The sequence below is a fragment of the Drosophila innubila genome, assembly GCF_004354385.1.
Source record: "Drosophila innubila isolate TH190305 chromosome 2R unlocalized genomic scaffold, UK_Dinn_1.0 1_C_2R, whole genome shotgun sequence".
In the NCBI taxonomy this organism is placed as follows: Eukaryota; Metazoa; Arthropoda; class Insecta; order Diptera; family Drosophilidae; genus Drosophila; species Drosophila innubila.
The window spans coordinates 20,206,198-20,226,294 of NW_022995374.1; the positions used below are offsets into that span (position 1 = coordinate 20,206,198).

General features: G+C 39.2%; 1 protein-coding gene across 1 annotated transcript in view; it reads left to right on the forward strand.

Moving 5' to 3' along the window:
* Positions 1–2,505: 2,505 nt before the first annotated feature.
* Positions 2,506–20,097, forward strand: part of LOC117784276 (pneumococcal serine-rich repeat protein) — a 67,084-nt gene continuing 49,492 nt past the window's right edge. Inside the window, exons 1-7 of the mRNA XM_034621973.1 lie at positions 2,506–3,827; positions 5,487–5,580; positions 5,659–6,210; positions 6,266–6,368; positions 6,452–6,586; positions 8,586–8,661; positions 8,727–8,856. Of these exons, the coding sequence (XP_034477864.1) occupies positions 2,757–3,827; positions 5,487–5,580; positions 5,659–6,210; positions 6,266–6,368; positions 6,452–6,586; positions 8,586–8,661; positions 8,727–8,856 (2,161 nt within the window). The 5' untranslated portion in view covers positions 2,506–2,756. The remainder of the gene's footprint in view (positions 3,828–5,486; positions 5,581–5,658; positions 6,211–6,265; positions 6,369–6,451; positions 6,587–8,585; positions 8,662–8,726; positions 8,857–20,097) is intronic.

Consider the following 20,097-nt stretch of genomic DNA (forward strand, 5'->3'; position numbering starts at 1 on the left):
AATTCTCGCCATTGACATCTGAAACAGAAAGTTCAGGGATCGCAAATACAATCATATTAATTTAATGGAAAATCTGCCAAGTGCTTTGGACCAAAAAGTTCTGTTGACAAAAACACCCAGCCACACACACACACACAATTACAAGCACTCATGTACACAAAACTAACTCACACTTGCACTAACACACGCTTATTAGAAGCAACAGTCGCATGGCGGCTGTTAACAGAGCTTTAACAGCAAGTGAGCGTCAGGCTCTAACAGCAGTCAGCGAGAGAGCAAGCGCCATCAACAGGATGTTCTCTCGCTCATTTACTTTTGGCTCAATTATTGAGCGAGCTCTGCTGATGCTGCTGCGCGACTGTTGTCGCTGCTGCGACTTCTGCTACAGTGCTGCTGTGACTGCAGCTGTTAACCTGTTATTTACACTTGCGGCCAACAGCGGCAGCAACAGTTATAATTTTTGCTTACTTTCTCTTTATGTCCTCGAATGATTTATTTTTGGCTTGGCTGCGACGCCAGCAGCGGCGCTGCTGTTGGCATTGCCGAGTTAAGGCATGTGGTTTTGTTTGGATTTATGCGTGCCTTTTCACATTCTGTCTCACTCTCTCTCTCTCTTTTCTGTCTCTTACTCTGTATCTCGTTGTTGCCCAGCTTGTTTGCACGCGTGGTTTGTTTGATATTGTGTTCTGCTGCAGAGAGACGGGCAGATAAGATGCTTAGGCAGCAGCATGGCCCGTCGTCAGGTGGTTATATGTAAGAGTACAACAGAGTGTACTGAGTACTCTCTGCTCTATGGTAATATGAGTACAAGTAATGGTAATGGCGATGCGGTTAACTTTGCCTAGTTGAAATTTATGCATACAACGGCTTCAACTTTTTCTATTACCCGGCCAATGTGCGACCGTATCGTTTAATTAACGTCTGCCACAAGGCGTTTAAATGCACGCAAAGGCTTCAACTAAAATCTAAAAACTTTTTCAGGGTTGTTACCGCCTTAAGCGTGTTTTGCATTTAATCAGTATATTTTTTTTTTTTGTTATTGCTGCTGCAACTGTTATTAATATTGTAATTGTTGCTGTTGCTGTTGTTGATGCTGTTCTTTGGTATTGCAGTTGATGGCGCCATTGTTATGACCCTTATTGTGAGACTTTTGCATCTCTGCTCGTGACATGCCTATAAACATGCAAGCATTCACTAATACATATGTTTCTCCCCATATCTGTGTGTGTGTGTGTGTGTGCATATTTCAAATGTCGCCGTCAACATGCAAATGAACAGAAGAGCGACTATGACTGCGATTGCGATTGCGAATGCGACTGCGGAAATGAAAACAATATCCATTTCCATTGTATATTTTTATTTGCTGGAAAAGCAGCGGCAGCAGCGACAGAAAGCGCAACAACGGCCGTGGGGAAACCTGTCGCAGTCGTAGTCGTTGTCGAAGTCGCTGGCACACGCCCAATGGCCCAGAGCACAGTGTCCCAGTGCCATGGTGCCACACTGTCTCAACACACCCAGGCAACTATTCGGGCTCCCATGTGCCACAGTGTTGGCAACCCTGTACTGAAAATGAAACTGAAAAAACTATTGTACCAGAAATGTAATTTATTTGCCTTTCTTTAATTGAATACATGTTAATAACATTTGTAGTTAACATTTATTGCGATTAACAGTGAACTCTAAGAATAAATTTACATGGAAATGCTTTTTAAATATTAATTAATAAAACTTAAATAATTTGTTGATTTTTTTTAAATAGTTAAAAAAAAACTTCCTACTTTAACCTGCATGCAAAAATTATAAATTAATAATAAAACTTTAATTTTAAAGTCATAGTACATACATATAACTCATATTTTCAATTTTAATTAAAAGAATTAGTATTAAACTGAAACGAAAGTTATAAAAACCTTATTTACTAAGTTTATACAATTTTTAAATTTAAAGTATACATATTACCATAAAATTACGGCAAAGAAACTGTTATCTCAAGCCAATGTAAAAGTTGGCAACACTGACGACATCCTAACGCGTTACACCTGTGGTAATAGGTACCTGTGTGTGTGTGTGTGTGTTTGTGTGTGCAACAAGTAGGAAGCGGCATTCATGAATAATGCAGAGAGAAAAGCGTATCTGTGAATTTGAATCAGAAAAATGTGCGAAACTATTGGCAAACTGTTGACGGTCCTCGTCCGTGTGGCAGTGTCCTCGTTGCCACCTGGAGAGAAATGAGGGGAGAGCGTAACGGGACGCTGTGGGTGGCTCCCGATTGTGCGGCCTTGTCTGTTGGCGGGCTATTGAACTGCTCTTCACAGTTGAGAATTTGCTAGTTTAATATTTTGTCTTTGATGCAGGTGTGCGCGATTTGCCCATAAGCGTCACTTGAAGCCACTTCAAGTCGTTCTCCACACAATAGAGATTCAATGAATGCCAATTGAGAAGAAAAAATTGTGACCTGAATTTGAAATCGAAATCAATATCGAAATTAAAACAGCGGAAAAAAGAGAAAATATGCAACGCATCTGCACAGTGTCAATGTGGCTGGTAGCGAGAGGCGTGGCATGTAGTACATGACAAGCGCCAAGAGGAGGACGAGGACGTGGATGTGGCGAGCAAATCGATCAAACTACCAGTGCCAGTTCCACTCGACGCAATCAGACCGAGGATAATGCAAATAGTCGTAAACAACAGCAATAACAACCACAAAAACAATCAACACTTTGAGCACACAAAACCAACGGGCAATCCCAAGCAACATGGCGGATGCGGACGATAGCAACAGTGGCGAGGGCAGCGGCGGAGGCAGTGGTAGTGCCAGTGGCAGTGGCAGCCGGGATGACTTGGAGTCACGTCGCGATTCGCTGCAGCTGCTGACAAAGCTGGACAAGGCTGTCTCCACCAATGATGTATTGCTGGACCTGCAGCGTGCTCTCACCTACGAGGCCGTCTTCAGCAGCCTCGTGGAGCACAAGATGCAGGCGCTGAAACGTGACTATGAGGAGCACAAGCGGGCCAAGCGTAAGAAGCGCAAATCTATTGGCCGCATTCTGTTGCCACGAAAGCTCTTTGGCGCCCGTCGACCCAGCAAGGACGAGTCGGAGGAGGAGGACGAGGTAGTGCCGCCAACAAGTAAATACCTCCGTCATGCCAAGACTGCCCTGAGCCACTGCGATGATATTGAGGTGGCGTCCGGTTCGCTGCCAGCATATCGCCAGCCTGTGGCGAGTGTGGATCCAGCGCTGGAGGACAGCGTGGCCAGCACGCTGAGCAACTCGTCGGGTCGGCAGGGTGGGCAGACAACGCATGCCAGGCACAGCCACAGTTTGCTGGTGCAGGCCCAGACTCATACGCCGGCCCAGCTGCAGGCTCAGCGGGACAGCAGCTCCGACGAGGATGGTCGCCAGCCCGAGACGAGACATTCCATGAGCACAACGACCAACGGCGAACCGGAGCCACACACTCCGGCTGCCTCCTGCTACGACAATACCTCTCTGGCCACCGCCACAGCCACCGCCACTGCAACCGCCACTGCCACTGTGGTTGGTGGCACACGTGGCCAGCATAGCTCCACAATGGCGGACGACAGCCTCACGGCCTCATTGCGCGGCAGCCTCGAGAGCCTCTCCTACTCCAGCTCTCGCTGCACGGTCAGCTTCGGCGGCGCTGAGATCATTGCCCTCGCCCACGGCGATGCCGACACTCGGGAGCGAGCACGTTTGGCCAAGAGACTGCGAATCCTGGAGGCCAAGTCTATTAGCGCACAATGTAGCCCCATCTTTCCACGCAGTGTGGCACGTTCGATACAGCTGCCAATGCCACAGCAAGCGGTAAGTAAAACTTCAACAAAAATTCTTTTAAGACCCTTTTAGCTCAGTTAGAAAAGGTATATTAAAGTGGTTTAAGTGAAGACAGACATTAAGGGCCGGTTTCCAATGTCAAATTAAGAGGTTTGATAACTATATAAGAGATATTTTGAAGTAAAATGTATAGAAATTAATATCAAATTTGAAAATATTTCTTTGTTAAAACTTAAGGACACATTGGGGGCATTTAAAAAGAAATTTTAAACACCAATCCTGATACCTGATTACTACTTTTCACATTCAGAAGGAAATTTTCAACAATCAAAAATGTCAAATTTTGGTAGCGGTATCACAAAAATTTACTGTACAAATAGTATGATACCTGATACTGATTGATTATTACGACCGATGAAAGGAGATTTTACACAAACATATAAGGCTGATTTAATAATAGGCTATTTCCACGACCACTCACATTTGCCACATTTGCTCACATTTGAATGTGGCACATTTTTGGCTTTTTATGACCAAATGTGAAACTGAATGTGAAATTGCCTTTCACGCAAAGCAAATCAGCTGTTCGGTTTCTGTACAAAAATAATAAAAAGCTGACAATAACCACATTTCAATATTCATTTTGATATTATAATTGGCGCAAATTTAATACCTACCGTTTTTATTGAAGAAAACAGCTGGTTAAGGTGATATTTGCTTTTTTTCTTGAGTTCATTAATAAAAATCGGGTGTTCGATAAAAAAAATGCTGAAATTCGCCGGGGAGAATGGCAAAAAATCTGCACATTCATTATGAATGAGCCAAAATGATCATTCGGATTTTGTACTGAAAAGAAGTCAACATTCGGGCCGAATGATGAAAATGGCGTCGAATGTGCCAAATGTGCTGTCGTGAAAATAGGCTATGAAATGGTATCATGTCATTCAGTAGGTTCTGATTACTGATCCATCACAAGTAAAGGAATTGATGAAAAAAATACGTGTTGAATGCCCCCATTGAATAACCCGACCATAATTCAATTTTCCCATTTTTTTATCTGATCTAAAATTATTGAATTGCATTATTCTCTTTTTTAGATTGAATATACACACTTTATATTCTGTAGCTGAGTAAAATGGGGTATAATGAGGTAGTGAGACTTCTCTATTTCTTTTTTTACTGAACTAGTTTAATATGGATTAGCTTCAGTCTTAACTTCAATAGGACCACTTTAGGTAATTTTTAGTTGAGACAGTAAGGCTTTTTCATTTTAACGTTACATTTGTTTTTATAACCTGAGCTTGTTTAATATTATCTACAATATACACACTTTAAATACCCTTAAGCTGAAGTTTGAACTTATTAAGACAAGGGACTTCTATTTGATTTAACTGACTTTTTATCTGATTTAAAGTAGTTTTATTGGGGTAAACCTAATTAAAATTGGCCAACTTTACCCTGCAGCTGTGAAAATGGGGCATATTGATGTAGGAGAGCATCTTTTCTCTTCATATAAAATGAGCTAGTTTGATTTAGGTTAGTCACCACACAAAAATGTAATCTGCATATTTTAAATATCTTTTGGTTGAGATAACGTGGGTATATTAAGGTAGGAGACATTTTAAGCTGTTGTTTTTATGTGTACACCCGTTGAAAATATTCAATATGGAATTTCCTCTCTCTTTGCAGCGCATCCACATGAATGTTCCCTCCAGCCTGGCCAGACAACAGCCACATGTGGCGCTGGAAATCGAATCGCTGCCTGTGCCACAGACTTATCCACATGCACATGCCCAACCCCAATCCCAAACCCAATCCCAATACCAGCCACAGCCGGAGGCTTCGGCAGCTGTAGTTTTACAGCGCAAGCGTCTGTTACCCAAGCAGATATCCTGCACCGAAAGCTACTCGGGAGCGGGCAGCGATTTCGATGGTGCAGCTGCCTATGCGCGATACTTTTCGAGGCAAAACACCTCCGAGGATAGTGCCAATGTGACGGTTAGCACGGTGTTGGCCCAAAGCGATTCACAGTCGTTGCACGCGCTGCCCAGCTATGCAAATACACCTACCGCTTCGGCGGGGAGGGATCCGGATAGGGTCAAGTCGCGGAGCACGGGACTGCTCGCCGTTCGACCCACGCCTCCCACGCCAGAGGCGATAGTAATTCCTATGGAGGAGGAGGATGCGCCGCCGTTGCCTGTCCAGCTGGTGGAGAAGCTTCATCGCATGACCTCAACCTCAACGGGTTCCAGTTTGGCGCCCACGGGCTGCTGCACTGCAGCAAAGTCGGCAACAACTCGCGCCAAGGAGAAACAAATTCAGAGCTTTAAACCAACGCTGCCAATGCCCGGATCTATGGCAGCTCCAAGCACCGGGAGTGATGATGAGTACCGACGTCGCAAGCGGAAGTACAGTAAGTAAAAATGTACTCATCCAAGGCAAATCCTGTAATTTAACTCTTCCGGCAGAACGGCATCATCGCTGTTCAGACCCCGCGCTGGTTTATCCTACGCCCAACGGACTGCAGCACTGTGTCCATGTGCTTGGCGTGGCACCCAATGTCCAACCCATGTAAGTCCGCTTCGGTACCCACATCACGAAAACTAATGCCATAAAGGCGTCGCCTGTCAACTAATGTCATTTATTACCCCCAGACAATGCCCCTATGCCGAGGACTCGCCCTGCGACCTGCAGTTGGACATGGACATGGACACTGATGCCGATAAAATCGACGACCTTGAACACATGGTGCCTGGCGGCGGTCATCAGCGACATCGCAGAAAGCATCGGTAAGTCGCTAGCCGTATCTCGACATGTCCATCAAGTTAAGGTTCCCAGGCCTACAGTGGTCTGAAAATCAATTACTTAGGAAAAGAGTAGTTTTCAAAATTAACTGGATTATTGTATACTAAAATAACTTTAAAGTAGCATTATTCTAAATGGAAGTTACGTCTGATTTTTTTTGACCATAATAATAGATATCTTAAACTTTTGCTACAATTTATAATTTCATTAAGATTTCCTTAAATGTTTATACAAATTCAAAGAACCCATAATATAATAGTTATTTTTAATTAACAGCATTAAATTATGTTAATAAGAGCAGCTCGAATGTTAATATTAGCTTACATCAACTTAATCTGGATTTGATAACATTAATTCATAAGTTATTATAAATGGTTCTGTGGCTCTCTGGTAAAAGTTCACTATTAGAAACATGACTGTGCTCGATTCCCCATCCTGCAATTTTTAAGAAAAATCACAAAGAACATTTATAAAAATATAAGCCGCTTAGGTCACACAATTTTATTGTTCCTCAAGGACAGATATTAAATCTCATATGTAATTAAATAAAAAAAGACTATTATAAGACAAGCAAGCTATAAGTAATTGTTAACATTTGATAGCACATAGATTAAAGAAAAAATAAAACCACAAAAATGTCCTGTTTTTATAGTATAGGCTGATTTTTGTTTTAAATTATACAATTTTCTTAGTCTTGTTATATTTTTTTCTAGTTTTGATTTTTATAATAATATAACATATTATTTGGCATTATAAAAACTTGTTTTGACGCCACTGTACGCTCCGGCTATTTGCCCAAGTTAAGAATTGATTACAGAATTTATAAATGATTGCGCATTAAGGTCATTGATGGACGTAGAGCCAGATGGTCAGTTGGGCAGTTGGTCAGTTGGTCAGTTGTACAACAATAGCGTTCTGCGCTGTCCAGGGTTGTCCTTGAGCTGCACTAATAAATGTTCAGCTGTAGAGCGATTGTCAAACATCGCCTAATACTTTCTCCTGAGTCTCCTTACATTGACATTGCGAGCCCAAAAAAGCAGACAAAAATTGATTGACAAGCTTTGTGTGTCAGCTTTGGGGAGAGTGGGAGAAGTAACGGTATTCACTGTCACCACCTGGCCGAACCGTAAACTTTGCAGCCCCAACTACCTTTCCTCGCCTACCCCTACTATACTACTCAACTACCTGAGCACCTGACTGCCTGGCTGACTGACTACCTGAAAGTGCTGTTGCTTTTTTCCCACCAGGAGGCACTTCCGTTGCGAAACGAGCAACGATGTTGTTTTTGTATCGTTGGCGTGCAGCGAGCGGGGAAATTGTGGCAGCTTTGTAATGCGGAAGTTTTGCAAAACCCAAACGGAAATAGACCAAATATGTTTAAGCTGCTGTTGTTGCGCTCCCAGCTTCAGATGCGGCATATGGCTGAGCAGATGTGAGCAAACGAGTGTGTGTAAAAACGTGTGTGTGTGTGTTGGCCTTCAGCTGAAGAGTAATTGATTAATCTTGCTATTGATACATACAATCGTTCTACGGGAATAAATCCGTTTGTTGTTGCCACGTCAGCTTTTTGTTTAACAAAAACTGTATCGATAACTTCAGTTGGTCCTATGCGTTCCCATTTTTCAGAGACATCAGCACAAGATGTTACAGTTTTATTGTTTTCTTTTCGCACTTAAAAGTATTTCAAAGAAGAACCTGATCTAGGTAATTTAATAAAAGAATAACCGTTTTTTTTTTTAATTCTTGATTTTTAAAGCCAATATAATTGATTAATAAAAAATTACTAATTTTTTAAAGAATCTAATTATAATCATGATCTAAGAAATATTATTGTTTTTAGTCAAATTATCAAGTAATGGTGCTAGATAATAAAAAGCATGAACTTTATTTAGTTTGAGATTCCCTTTAAGAATGAAAATAATTCTCTCTTTTACTTTCCATACGTTTTGTAGTATATCTCCTTTTCTTTTCTTACTTTTTCAGGCATCGCCACAAAAAACGTCACCGACATAAAAAACCCAAGATTCTTGTACAGGATTTGGACACAGAAGTGGTTAAGGTAATTGGCACATTGTAAATCCTTATATGCTCGATTTATGGCAATCTTTTCGGCTGATTAAACAGGTGATCGATCCACACGATCTCTCGCAGCGTGCACGCTGGACAATTATTGCAACTGCCTGCCTCCTGTTGCTGATGTGCCTCATGCTAATTGGGGTGACACTACGGATGGCACCCATTATTGATGATATGGGTAAGTGACTAGATCCTCCATGTAACTTTGCCCGCATACCAAATGCTTTTGGCCATGTCTTTAAACCCTTGAAATATCCATGCCTGATATGCAGTCCTCTAGATTTTAAGAAATACAATTCTAATGGAACAAGTTATTTAGCATAAAGTTATGAATTAATAGTTTTATAAACGCGTATAAACATGTTATTATCCTTCTTTTGCGATTCGTCATTGTAAATATACACTTTATAAGAAACAAGGATTTGAATAAATCCAAACAAAAAAACAATAATTTTTAACCGAGTCGGTTCAAATAATTATCATAAATCTAATGCCGTGTGTATTGTATTTTGTTTCGTTATATTACAAATTTAGAATACCTAACGAAATGTAAGTACAAACGCCAAACCAAAGATATCTAAGATATATCTTCGGTAGATCGAAGATGTAATATCCTAGCAGTACACTTTTCTTAAAGGAATAGCTTATTACAAACAGAAATGAGTCTGCAAGGATATGATATTACCATTATGAAAGTTTTATTGTGTTTACAGTTTGCAAAAACTTATATGTATGTTGTTATAAAAAGCTTTCTTAACCCTGAAACTACAACCAAGTGTCTTTAGTTATGAAAAAGCTTTGAATGCACAATTATATGTTATGGTTCTAAAAGCTTTGTGTGTTGCATTCGAGCTTTCTGTTAAAGTTAAGCTTGTTTTCCACTGTTACGAATCAAGAATAAAAGCTTTGCTTATAAATTAACGCAAGAGCTTTGAGCTTTTGGTTGAGCTTGAGCCCATTCTTGGTGTTTGAGTGCAGCTTTTGTGCGAGCTTTCGCTCTGAGTGCAATCTGAATCTCAATGGTCGTTGCCTGTTTACATAGATACGTTTATGTGTGCCATTGTGTTGCATAACAGCACAGTAATAGCCGCGGAACTAGGACAGCGTATCACATGTTGCATATCACAAGCACTTACTCACACACACACACACAGCCACAGACATGTACACACAGACACTGTTGCATTTGAAGATTGCATGTGTGTGTGTTTTTTTTGGCATAGATTTGTATGCTGTTCGATACATTTTTTTATTCTTGGTTTTGGTTACTTTTAAAGTTGCTTTTGTTGTTGTGACAACTGACAGTTGCCACAACGTACATCAAACCTCAATTATCAGTTATCAATATTGCATGCTGCGAGGCAATTTCACTAGCAGCACGTGCTTAAATTAATTAGACGCTGATTAGAAATGGAATCTACTCCCCCTAACCAAAAGTAAATGTGCAGCTGCAACACAGCGATAACGCAATTTTGAACCAAGGCAAAAATGTCAACAGGAAAAAAAAAAAAAATTAAAGAAGCAGCAACTGAAGCTGAAGCTGCAGCTGCAGCTGCGGCTGAAACTGAGGCAGAGGCAGAGGCAGCAACAGAAGCCTCACTTAATCGGCAACCACGGACGCCACAATGGGGTGCACCACAGCGTGACAATGCCTGGTTAAAACTAATTTGTGTGCTGGCCTTAGGGGTGCACCACCCCAACACAATCACACACACACACAAACACACACACACACAGATGCACGCACGAGCGCTCTTTTGGGCAAATGGCGAACTTAGACGAGTTGCTGCCGCTGCTGCTGCTTTTTCGCCATCTTCTTCAGCTGATGTTTCTGCTGGTGCATTGTGTGCACTGTGCAAAATGTAAAATGCAGTTATGCATTTCTTAAGTTGAATCTGCGGCAATGACAAAGCGACTGCAGCACAAAGACTTGCCATCTAATTGTGTGTGTGAGTGTGTGTGTGTGTCTGTATGTGTGTGTATTTGTGGGGCACTCAAAAATGCAAGGAACCCAGCTGCAAAAAGGCTGAGCTGATGACGTCGCCGTCCGTCGTTGATGCTCTTGACTTTACGCCCTGGACGTTCAAGGGGATAGGGGATGATGGGAATGGGGGGAGGGAGTTCGGTAGTTGAAAAAACTTTTGCACTGTGCACACAATTTCTGTCCGCCATATTTTGCGTAACCCGCGGCTGAGTGCGTTGTCATTTTGGTTGGCTGCCACCGCACCACACCACATCACACCGCATTTGTTGCACCGCTGTAGGATGACTGCTTTTGTTGTTGTTTCATTACTTGCTGCATAAAATAAATGCACATAGTTCCGCTAGTTATTATCCACTTGCTGTTCCACCACTTGCTGCTTGTCGTTGTCCCCACTAAGACGACAACAAGACAGCGAACACAGCTGACAACAATGTGCCCTGTGCCCGTGTGCATTTTCCCTTTTTGGCTTAATCAACACGCCGCTGTGAGTATCGTCAACGTTGTCGTTGTCGTTGTTTTCATCAAGCATACACTGAAAAGAAACCAACAACTTCGAAAATCAAAAAACATTCATCTTAAATATTTGGTTCTTAAAGTAAGAATATTTTAAGACCATATTAATGATACTAAGAAAATAAATCTAAAAAATCGAAGTTCTTAATACAAGAATAAAAATTTTAAATTGTTAGGAAATGAAATATGATACAAGTAGTAGACACGTGGCGCTCTGGTTAGAGACACCGCTTCAGTTTGGAAGCAGCAGGCGCCGGTTCGAATCCCGCTCGTAACAAGATAAAAAAACATTTATAAAATTACCAAAGACAGATTAAAATGTATATGCATCAAAAATAAAACAATAGTAAAAAATTATAAATTTAGAAATCATTTCTAATTTTTGACTTTCATTTTAAGAACATTTATTTATTTTTATTATAAGAACATTTAATTAAGCTAAGAACTTGGTCTTGTTCTTAATACTAACATGTGTTTTCTTATATTTTATGTTCCCAACCAATTTTTTAGACCAAAATTCTTAAATTGAGAGCAACATCTTGATTTTTTCTTATAATAAGAACATTTAATTAAATTAAGAACTTGGTCTTGTTCTTAAAACCAATTATTTTAAAAATATTATGTTGTCGACTCATTTTTTAGACCAAAATTCTTAGTTTTGAGAGCAAAATCCTGATTTTCGAACATTTTTTATATCAGTGTACATATTGTTGCTGTTGTTTGGACCACAAAGAGCATTCCGATTGCCCAGCAAAGCCGCAAGTATTTCAGGACCAAATTATTTTCATAGCTTTAGCTTAAAAGCTGAAATGCCGCTGCGCCTCATTGTGAGCCAGTGCCAGAGTTCCCCTGTTGCTGGTTGATGTTGCTGATGTTGTATGTAGTACCAAACGCATTGCCATTGCCATTGCCCCCTGGCGCTGGCAAAGAATTAAAAATATTTACAGTATTTCAAGTGAGCGAGCAGCTCAAAAAAGTCAGCAAAGCAACAACAAACAAGCGCTGGGCACAATCTGCATGACTTGGACGAAGTCGAAGCGGTTTCACAGCCAGGAGATGGCGATGGCTATGGAGCCGGAGCTGGAGATGGAGATGAAACTGTAACCGGAGACAAAGACAAAGGGAATGTCCTATCTAGGAGCAGCGGCACGTATGTGTGTGCTGTCCCATGGCTGTGGTTAGTGCCACCACAAGCATCACCAACAACGACAACAACCTCAACGACATCAACGACAACGACAACAAGAAAGCTGAAAAAAAAACACGCCCAAAGCATTCCAAACAAATATGAGAAACATAATTTCATTCCAAAGAACCACACACAAACACAAAGAGGAAGAGAGAGAGAGAGAGGGGGAGAGTGGGAAAGAGGTACACACACACCAATGCTGAGACATAAAATAAATATTAATGCCTATTTAGAAAGCTGCAAGTTTTCTAGAGATAGGAAGCTTGAGAACTGAGAAATATGTAACTTTGTCGGTTCCTTAATTTGAGCAACCCGAAAACAAATATCGACAGCTCGACTGGTTTTTGCTGCCCCAGCTGCTGGATTAGTTCTAAGGCTGTCATGGATTAAGTCCTTCTGAACTTTCAATGATTAATGATGCTTTGAAAACTTGTCATTACTTGTCCTCCCCCACTTACCTCCAATCTCCATCTCCATCTCCACTTCTCTAACTCGACTTTTGCTTTGGATTTGTATGTCTTATTTGCATTGGTCAATGTGGTCGGAGCTCATCATGCAATCAAATAATCATTTTACCTAGAGCCTATTAAGAGTCCAGTCAAGCTAATGCACCTGCATTCTTGATTTTATCAACCCAACTGTCACGAAGATGCATTTAGTATTCTGGGAATGAAATCGTGTCAGTATTGAACAAGTCTGACAGGGAAATAATTAAGTTTAAATGATTAGATAAGTGTACGGTATCGGAAGATATTAATAAATAATATATATCAAAAGAAGGAATAGTTGTATTCGCATTATTTATTTATTATTTCCCTTTGCTAATAGTTTCTGCTTCATTTAAGTTAAAACAAGGGAGCTTTGCCCCCTGCTCGCTTCGCTCGCGTTGAGGTGCGGCTACAGTCGAGCACGATCAACAGTAGGATAACCTGTACCCAGGACCTCTGTACTAAAAATTTATTTTCGACCGATTGTTTCAATTAAAGCTTTAACCAATTCGAACAAAAATTGGTCAGGATTTAAAGGACCAATTTATATGCTTATTCTGTGAGATTGGTTGAGATATCTAAGAAAACTAAGAAGTTTTTCATACTAAAACTGCATTTTCGACCAAATTTGGTCAGGATGTAAGGCCAACCAGAAGCACTTTCTGCCAGATTGGTTGGTATATCTAAAAATACAAAGAAGTTTCTCATAACAAAATTTGATAAGCGACTGATCCTTCCTATGTCAACTACATGTTATAGTGGTCCGATCCAAAAATAAAAACAAAATTGATCTGCGTCATTCAGCAACCTACATACCAAGTTTTAAGACTATCTCTTTTATAGTCTCTGAGATCGACGCGTTCAAACAGGCGGACAGACGGACAGACAGACAGACGGATATACAGACAGACAGACGGACAGATGGACAGACAGACGGACATGGCTACATCGACTCGGGTATAAAAACAATTTATTATCTGAGGTATAAGCAATCTATAATCTGTAATCAATAGTTATGTACCAGCTTCATTTAAAGAAAGAGGATAAATAATAATACAATCATAATTTTAGTTTATTGTCTTTGAAAAATGGGCAATCACGTTATAAAAAATTTTATAAGCTTAAACTAACAAGAGAATTTTGAAGCCAATTGAAAATATAATAAATAATTGCTAAACTTCATTCCGTTTTATTGCTGTTTATTTATATGAGAAAGAAATTTATTTAATTTTTTTTATAGAAGACTTGTATTACTCTAATATTCCTGTAAGCAATCCTATCTACTCATCTCTATCTCTTTTTCATCTCAACTCTGAATAATCTTTTGAGGTCCCTATCTATCTAAATTATAGAAACATGAATGGCTGACATTGGTTTAATTCTCGACCACTGTTTTAATTACAAGGAAAACGAAAGCTAGGAACATGAAGAGAGAAGCGTTGACTAAGTGCCTGCAGTGCCAGGAAAAAGCAAATTAAATTAGGCGTATTTAAGCAGAGAATTTGGAAGGGAAATTCTGTTTTTAAATGCTGAAACAAATTACAGAAATCTAAAATAGACTGAGAACTGGGAGCAGGTTTATTTAAATTCAGTCAAAGTTAAAAACAGTGGGGCGTTTAATGAGTCCGAGCCAAGAACAGAAGCAGATGCGCCCGGGGAAAACCGAAACCAAAGCCAAAGCCAAAATGCGAATACAAAACGGTTTTTGGCTGCCACTGACAAAGCAGTCGAGCAGTCGAGCAGTCGAGTTCGTCAGTGTGAAACCATAATGAGATGAATGCGCTTAAAAAACTTGTGCAAATATTTAGCAATCATTTAGTTTTGGTTTTCAAAAGAGAGAACGAGAGGCAAACAGCTGGACAAATGTACAGTTGGAGGATGAATGATGGCCGAGACATCAACACCAACATCGACATTATTAAGTATAATGAGTAAATGAACATTGCAGCAAATTAGTATAAAAAGTTGTCGGTGTGAATGAGCAGCGACAGAAAGTTGATGGCCGCACGTTCTGCGGGTTTCCGGTGGTGGTGACGGTGACTGTGACGATGACGATGACGATGACGGGGGCGGGGTTGTTGCCAATGGGCGTGTCAAAGACAAACGCCAGCAGTTGCGGGTCTACTGTCAGTTGGCGGTTTCTGTGTCTTTTTAAATACTCATTACAAACTGGAATCGGCAAAAAAGTTTTGATAAAAATCCTATTATAAACATAAATAAATAGACTGCCAACAGGGCAGGCAAGTGCTGTGCCCGCACACACAGCAACAGGGCACACAAACACACACACACGCACACACAAAGAGAGAGAGAGAGAGAGAGAGAGAGAGTAGTCGACGGCTGTGTAAACATTATGAGCTCGACTTGTAGGCTCAGCGGTATAGCTTGAATGCGGCAAAGTCAAACAATGGGGCAGCCAGCTGTAAAAGGACGAACCGAAACTTCATTAGTGCTCACATCGCATCTCATCTCATCCTCTATGTACAGCAATATGTACATATCTAAGTATATATATATGCTAGCTGCAGGGCAGACAATACCATTCACATACTTACACTAAGAGAAACGCTCTTTACAATTAAATACGATACAGCAATCCTTTCTTTTTTAAATATTATTTGAAAATTAGCTAATAAGTCTATAGTTAAATAGCCTTTTTCTCGATTTACACTAGTTGACTCAGTAAAGATTTGTGTATTAAATTTATGTTTTATGAAAACTGCAGTCAGTGAGTGAGTAAATGAGGACAAAGAGTTTAATATATATAGATTGATTTTAAATATGACAGTTCGTTGTTAATGTTGCTTTTTACTGTAAAAATTGATTTATTTTTATTTTCTGTTATTTTTGTTTTCATTTTAAAATCAAAATTTTTTTAATTAATTTTTTTTCAAATTTAGATTTTAAAATATAGAAGTATGTTACGTTAGTTTTTCTCAGTGTAGCACTCTTCCGCAGGAATTTTAAATAGAGTAGAAGTAGTTTTTTTTTGTAGTTTTCTACACACCGGCTTTTACTAGCCAGTTGCCGTTCTCCGGGTGGGTTTTCTTGCGGTTTATTATGAAAGCGGTTGACTGTAGGCATATTCAATATTCATATTTCGCAACGAAAGAAATATTTATTGCTTTAGAATGAAAACACATACACATTCACACACATACACACACACACACATTCTTGTTTATGCAAGACTTTGTACTCACATATGGTTATTGTACACCGTTGTGTTTACATGTGAATATGAAGACACACAATGATTTGGGCTGGGGTTGAGATGGTGCCCATGTTGAGGTCTGAATACTGATGCCAGTGGTTGGGGCGTGTCGGTGTCGCGTAACCTTTTGTTGCCATTTTCAGCTAGAAATTGTTTGTTTGGCGAACTGATGGCAAAAATTTAATCTCAAACCGAAGACATTTTGCCAGTGCCACTAAGCGAAATTGCTTTGCCTGCTGGCGGAGGTGACATTTGCAACAATTGCCGCGGTGAGTGGGGGACAAAAAGCTGCAAGTACTCGTTGCTAGGAGTTAGTTTAAATCAAGTGACCGTAAATGGTACAGAGCTCTGCTTTAAAAGTCAGTTTTCAGGCCAAAATGCTACACATTTTCGAACTAATATTTATATTTACACAATTTATGACTCATAAATTCAGTGTTTGTGTGCATGTGTGTGTGTCTGGCTGACTTTCTACTTTCACTACAGGTACGTGAGACTAGAAGCTAGGCATTTACGAGCAGCTCACACATAAATTATGCTAAATTTGTGTACAGTAAAAAAGCTGACAACATTTTATTTGTTCACTTTTTCTTTTTTTTGGTACTTTTATTAAAGAATATTAAATTGTTGCACTGTATGAGTAAATTCATTTCATTTTCAAAAAAAGGCGTTGAGTTGAGCATTTGATACGATAATTGATAAGTGTAATTACTATAATTTATTCAATTTGAGAATAATTTCAATAAATATTTACAGATTCCCTCTCTGCTCAATTGCAACCATTATTTATTTATATGTTTTATTTCATCTGTTTTTGCTATAATTAATGTATTTACCGTAAATTGCTCTAATTACGCCATGCAATATGGAAATTAAAACTGCAATATTAAACTGCATCAAGTTCAGCAACAATACGTAATTACGAAATTGAAGGTTTTGTTTATAGTCAATTTGTTGATACCACACAGATAATATGTGGCATGTTTATTAATGTGATAAGCATCTCTTTGGGTGAGAGACTATATAAGTCCATTGAGTATTCAGTGAATATTCAGTTACAACATTTAAAATGAAGCACTTTGTATTCTTTGGATCACTTCTCTTGGTTTTGGCCATTGTCCTGGTAAGTGGAATCAGGAAGTCAATTGAACACAGTTATGAACACTTTTTCTTATATGACGAGTAGGCTGCTGACATGCCTCAGATGCCACCGATGCCCCAGATGCCCCAAATGCCCAAACAGCAGTTTGGCATTCGTGCCAGTAACTTTCTAAGCTCTGGTTTTAAGCAAGTTGCTCATCACCAGAATGCATCACATAGACCACAGCAAGGTCCTTCACCACCGCCAAATCAGCAGGACCAAAATGATCAAAATGGTCAAAACTAAATAAACACAGCTTGGACAAAAAACTCTTTGATCTATTAAATGAATTGTTGGAGAAATGCTATTAGTTAAATTAGTTGCACATTACTTTCAATAAATGTTGAGCAAATAAATAAATATATATAAATAAATGCTGTTTTTGGTGAACTTGGAACATATTAAGGGAATGGTTTTTCAATGTCTCCTTAAAGCCTATATGTTAGACAATCTGTCAATTTAGTTTTTTTTTAATAATCCCATAGAGCAATTTGATTTTTAAACACTATAGGTTATTTCATCCGACATATAAGTCAAATGTGTTTTATAAATAAAGCAGTTGAGAAAGCAATTAAGAAAGTTGTTATGAACTGAAACGAAGAAAAAAAATTAATATTAGATCTGGGGTATACACAAATTATAAAACACTTGGAACACATTATGGAACACTTTTGCAAACAGATACCTTTATACAATGATTAGCTACAAAACACTTTAAAGAGACATTGAAAAACCGGCCCTAAATTTATTTAAACTATCAGTATTTTCAATTTAATATAAAGGACATTAAAGAGTTTGTGAAATCGCTCAAAAGTTTTCCAGCTGTTGAAATAAATTAGCTACAGTTTACATTTATTTTACTGTAAAATACTCAATTCTTTTCTTGAGTTGTTGTATTCATATATTAAAGCAGACATCTTACAAGTTTGTGCCAAAGTTTGCATATTTATTAAACAATCCGAAAGAGAAAAGTTTTTTATTTCAACTGAAATGTAAAGTTTTATTTCATGAACCGCAGCTTAAAAGTATACAAAAGTTTATTTACTCTTTTAAAGACAAATCGGCATATGCAGCCCTCAAATACATACATATTTTTACATATATAGATGTATATATGTCGTGTAAATACTTATAGGCAGTTGTTGTTGTTCTTTGTGGCATCTAAACATAAAAAGCAGAATATCCGAAGCATTGTGTGGCAGACAATTCTGACAACTCGGACTGCGAGGAAAAGTGGAAAACTGGGAAACTTTATTAATAAAGTGCACAAAGTGAACAAATTATGAGCATCAAATTCATAAATAGTCATAGTACATTGCCTGTAGGTCCATTGTGCTGCCAACTTGACTATGCAACAATGTTGCAAGTGCAGAGGCTTGAGCAGAGGGAGTATAGAGAGGGGGGAGGTAGGTTCAGGTGCCCTGAAAAACTTAGAACTGTAACTTCTTGTGTGATTTACTTCATTTTGTAAATTGTGAGTGCTTATTACCAAAGAGTTTTGCCTGCGAGCATTTTATAATTGCATTATGACGGCTCAAGACTGGATGTCTGCTGCCTCGGCTCCCCTTCACCCCTAAATTTCTCCCCTCTGCTTATCCCCGCCATTGTGCATTGCTCTAATTTCGAAACTATGCAGCGGGGCGCTCATGTGTGAATGCACCTGTGAGAATATCCGAAAAGTTGTACTATCTCTATCAGTCTCTTTGGAATGTTCTACAGGCAGACAAACCGATTGGTAACATACAGACAGGCGGGCAAAAGACAGACAGACAGGCAGACAAGAGAAAGTCAAGAGTGGGGACACACAGAACAAACGCCTTTCTTCAATTACCAAATGCTGATGATGAGTTATAGCAGAAAGCTAAAAGAAATTTCATATTGAAGATGGCAGAGCGATGAATGCATTCATATACATATACACTGAAAAAAAGAACCAACTTCTAAAATCAAGAACATTCGTCTTAAATATTTTGTTCTTGAAATGTGAACATTTTAAGACCACATTACTAATTCTTTATACAAGAATAAAAATCTTAAATTGTTGGGAAAGTATAAATATGTACTATTTCATATAAAACAATTGGTGAACCCGTGGCGCTCTGGTTAAAGAAACCGCTTCAGTGGTGAAGCAGCAGCCGCCGGTTCGAATCCCACTCGTAAGAAAATAAAATTAATAATATAATATTACCAAGCAAATTTATATGTTAAAAAAATAAAAATTTAAAAAAAAAAGGAAAATTATAAATTTAAAATCATTTTAAATTTTTTAATTTATTTTTATTCAAATTTTAAGAATATTTATTCTTAAAATAAAAACTTGGTTTTATTTAAAACGTTTTTTAGAGCAAAATTCTTAGTTTTGAAACCAAAATCTTGATTTTAGAATATTTTTTTTTATTAGTGTACGTATACATACACATATGTATAGCCGTATCCATATCCATATCCAAGCTGGGAATCATCAACATACATAATTTCCGTTGTAAGAGCGCGTCACAGGGACAATGGGATATTAAGGATGAGCAGGAGGACGAAGACGAGGGCAAGGCAACAGAAGCTCAACGGCCGTTGCGTATACGACGTGTACGCCCTGTGCGCGCGCCTTCTCTCACATTAGCATAGCAAAACAAATGCAAGTGCCACGCCACAGTTGAGTCGAGTGAAAACCAAGAGACAGAGACAAAGACAGAGGCAGAGATAGAGAGAGCTTTCACTCAATGCTAGAAAGCAACACGTGACGCTCGGCATTGAGTGAGGCAGCCTTGAGAGACAGCTCCCAAGGATATGGATGCTGATGCCTGATGTGTGAGTTCAACATGTTGCTTCCATTTGCAACACTCGGCCACATCGAGTGAAAAACGAGGCGCGACGAGGACACGAGCAGCACTAA